Source organism: Helobdella robusta (genome assembly GCF_000326865.2).
Source record: "Helobdella robusta unplaced genomic scaffold HELROscaffold_9, whole genome shotgun sequence".
Lineage (NCBI taxonomy): Eukaryota > Metazoa > Annelida > Clitellata > Rhynchobdellida > Glossiphoniidae > Helobdella > Helobdella robusta.
Window position 1 is genome coordinate 4660641 of NW_008705512.1, and position 2929 is coordinate 4663569.

The 2929-nt window shown below is 28.0% G+C and overlaps 1 protein-coding gene across 1 annotated transcript in view; it reads left to right on the forward strand.

The window, feature by feature from the left end:
- Positions 1–39: 39 nt before the first annotated feature.
- The window catches only part of HELRODRAFT_166388 (hypothetical protein), a gene marked incomplete at both ends in the record, with an annotated part of 6233 nt that continues 3343 nt past the window's right edge, over positions 40–2929 (forward strand). Inside the window, 9 exons of the mRNA XM_009033322.1 lie at positions 40–70; positions 282–424; positions 536–613; positions 733–798; positions 1766–1834; positions 1986–2063; positions 2317–2379; positions 2483–2542; positions 2799–2909. Of these exons, the coding sequence (XP_009031570.1) occupies positions 40–70; positions 282–424; positions 536–613; positions 733–798; positions 1766–1834; positions 1986–2063; positions 2317–2379; positions 2483–2542; positions 2799–2909 (699 nt within the window). The remainder of the gene's footprint in view (positions 71–281; positions 425–535; positions 614–732; positions 799–1765; positions 1835–1985; positions 2064–2316; positions 2380–2482; positions 2543–2798; positions 2910–2929) is intronic.

The window sequence follows — 2929 nt, forward strand, 5'->3', positions numbered from 1 at the left end:
GTCATTTAATTAAATTTTTAAATTGAAAAATGCAAGATCATGCTTGAGCATGATGGCCAAACAAAGCCAAGTACTTCTATGACACCATAATTACGATTTCTCACTGATCTACTTCTACAACTAATTAATTAACTACTAATCTTATTTTATTTCCCATAACTTCTGCTAATAATCTACTGAATAAATTCAAATTAAATATTAAAAATTGTTAAATTCAATAAAAATCAATTAATATCAATAATTGATGATAAAATTTTTATAATTTTCAAATCCTTATTTAGGCTTAGTGGTTTCTCATGGAAAAAAGGCCGACCTATGCAGTACGGGACAGAAATATTGGTGCAGTAGTCTTCAAAATGCCAAATCCTGTTCAGCCTTTGAGCACTGCAAGGCAACTGCCTGGCTTAATGAACTGCCACCAAAAGTAACAAAAAAAATCTGAAACTTTTGTTTTCAAATCATGTTTCTATATTTTAATTAATTTATTTTTTGTTTAATTATATAGCTTTTAATTTATTAATTTTAATTTGTTTAGGATGATTCTGAAACTTGCTTGTTCTGTGAGAGTGTTGTGAAGGAAGTTGTCCAGTTCATCAAACAGGGTGACACTGAGGTTGGTACCAGTTGAATTATTTTATTTATTTAGTTTTCCATCCTTTCATTCATCCATTCATTCAATCATTCATATGTTCATTCATTTGTTCATCCATTCATTCCAATGATTTTTCAAAGGCGAAAATTTCCAATGCTCTGACTACATTGTGTGGACTAATTCCAGATTATCAAACTTCTCAAGAGGTATGCAATAAAAAAATATCCAAAATTATTGGTCATGTGTATGTATGTATGTACATTTGTTTGTTTGTTTGTATGTATGTATGTATGTTTATTTGTATGTATGTTGGTATAAGTGTGTATGTATGTATGTATCTATGTATGTATCTATGTATGTATGTATGTATGTATGTATTAGTATTTGTGTGTGTTTGCATGTGTATGTATGCATGTGTATGCAAAGTAATTATATTTATCCATATTAGAGAATTGTTAAAGAAATGTAATCATGTGATGAATTTTTTTCATGTGATGATAATTTCTTGGTGCTACTAATTTCTAATTGACTCCTATGACACATGACTTTGGATATGATATCATTTCTTTAGGTATATTTATTAATTATATGAGATTGTTCATTTATTCATTCATTCATTCATTCATTCATACATACATACATTTATTCATACATACATGCATATCATTTCTTTTGGTATGTTCATGAATTATATGAGATTATATATATTCATTCATACATACACACATACATGCAGTTTCATTAATTAATAGTCATTATTATAATTTATTCAATATCGTTATTATAATTTATTCATTAATATTCATTATTTATTTTTAAAAAAATATTTCTTTTCATTTTCAAAAGTGCAAGCAGGTCATCTCAGATTATCTTCCTGAATTGATTGATCTCATCAAGCATGCTGTATGTTCATTCATTCATTCATTTGTTCTTTCTTTCGTTCATTCATTCGTCCATTCATGCATTCGTCCATTCATAATTATGATAGTTTATCTGCTTGATTTGATAATATTTTCCACCATGTATTTTTTATAATCGTTTATATATTGAATCATTTCCCAGTTGGATTGCCAATTTTTCAATTCATTTACTCATGCATTTGTCCAATTATTCATTCATTCATTCACCCATTACTTCATTCATTCATCCATTCATTCATTCATTTATTCCTAGGACCCCAAAGTGGTGTGTAGTATGTTGAAGTTGTGCACTGATAATAAGAAGATCAAGGAAGTTTCAGTAGTTGGTTTCTCTTCATTCATTCATTCCTTCATTTATTTTTTTATTCGATCATTTTTTCATTTAATCATTCTTTTATTTGTTCACTCTTTCATTCATTCTTTTATTTGTTCACTCTTTCATTCATTCGTTCATTTGCTCCTTCATTCCACAGGCTGGTAGCCCTGAATGTGAGGACTGCATTAAGTTTGTCGGGGACATCAAAGTTAAGCTGTTTGGCGATGCTCAAAAAGTTGTTGTTATTATTATTATTAAATTATAACTGTATTATTATTATTATTATCGTCATCATCGTCACATCATCATCATCATCGTCGTCACATCACAATCCTGTCTTCAGGAATCCTTGTTTTTTAAAACACTTGAAACCCACTCTATAGTTATTGTAGTGTTTTTCCTATGATGATAATAATAATTAATAATAATCATAATAATAATAGTAATTATTATTATTATTATTATTATTATGTTTCCACTAATTACAGGCAAAAATAATAAAAGAGTTGAAAAAGTACATCTGCAATAACCTTATTATTGGCCAACCTGAGGTAGGCCTCTGTGTTCTTGATAATAATTAAATAATTATAATTATAATAATAATTATAGTAATAATAAGAATAATAATAAATTCTTGCTGTTATTGTTTTTCAGTGCAATGATATTGTCGACAAACTTGTTCCCAAGGTATTGGATGATTTGGGCGAGAAATTTGTTAGTGCCACTTCATTTATTATTATTAGTATTATTGTATTATATTATGTATATATTTATTATATATTTGTTTTAGTAGTATCATCGTTATTATTATTTTTATTATTATCATTGCCATCGTCATCATCATCAGATCCCAGATTTGTATCCTTATTATTCCTATTAATATAATTATAAAAATTATCATTTGTACTAGTAGTAGTAATGTTGTCGTGTTTATTATTGTTATTATTATTATTGTTATTATTATTATTAGGTTCCGGAAAAGATCTGCCGTGGATTCTGCAAGAGTGGAGTCGCTACGGATGGCATCGATGCTGAACAGCTCCTCATGCAAAAAGTTATAGTCATGTACGTTAATATTGAGGTTAGTCAGTGAGTGATGTG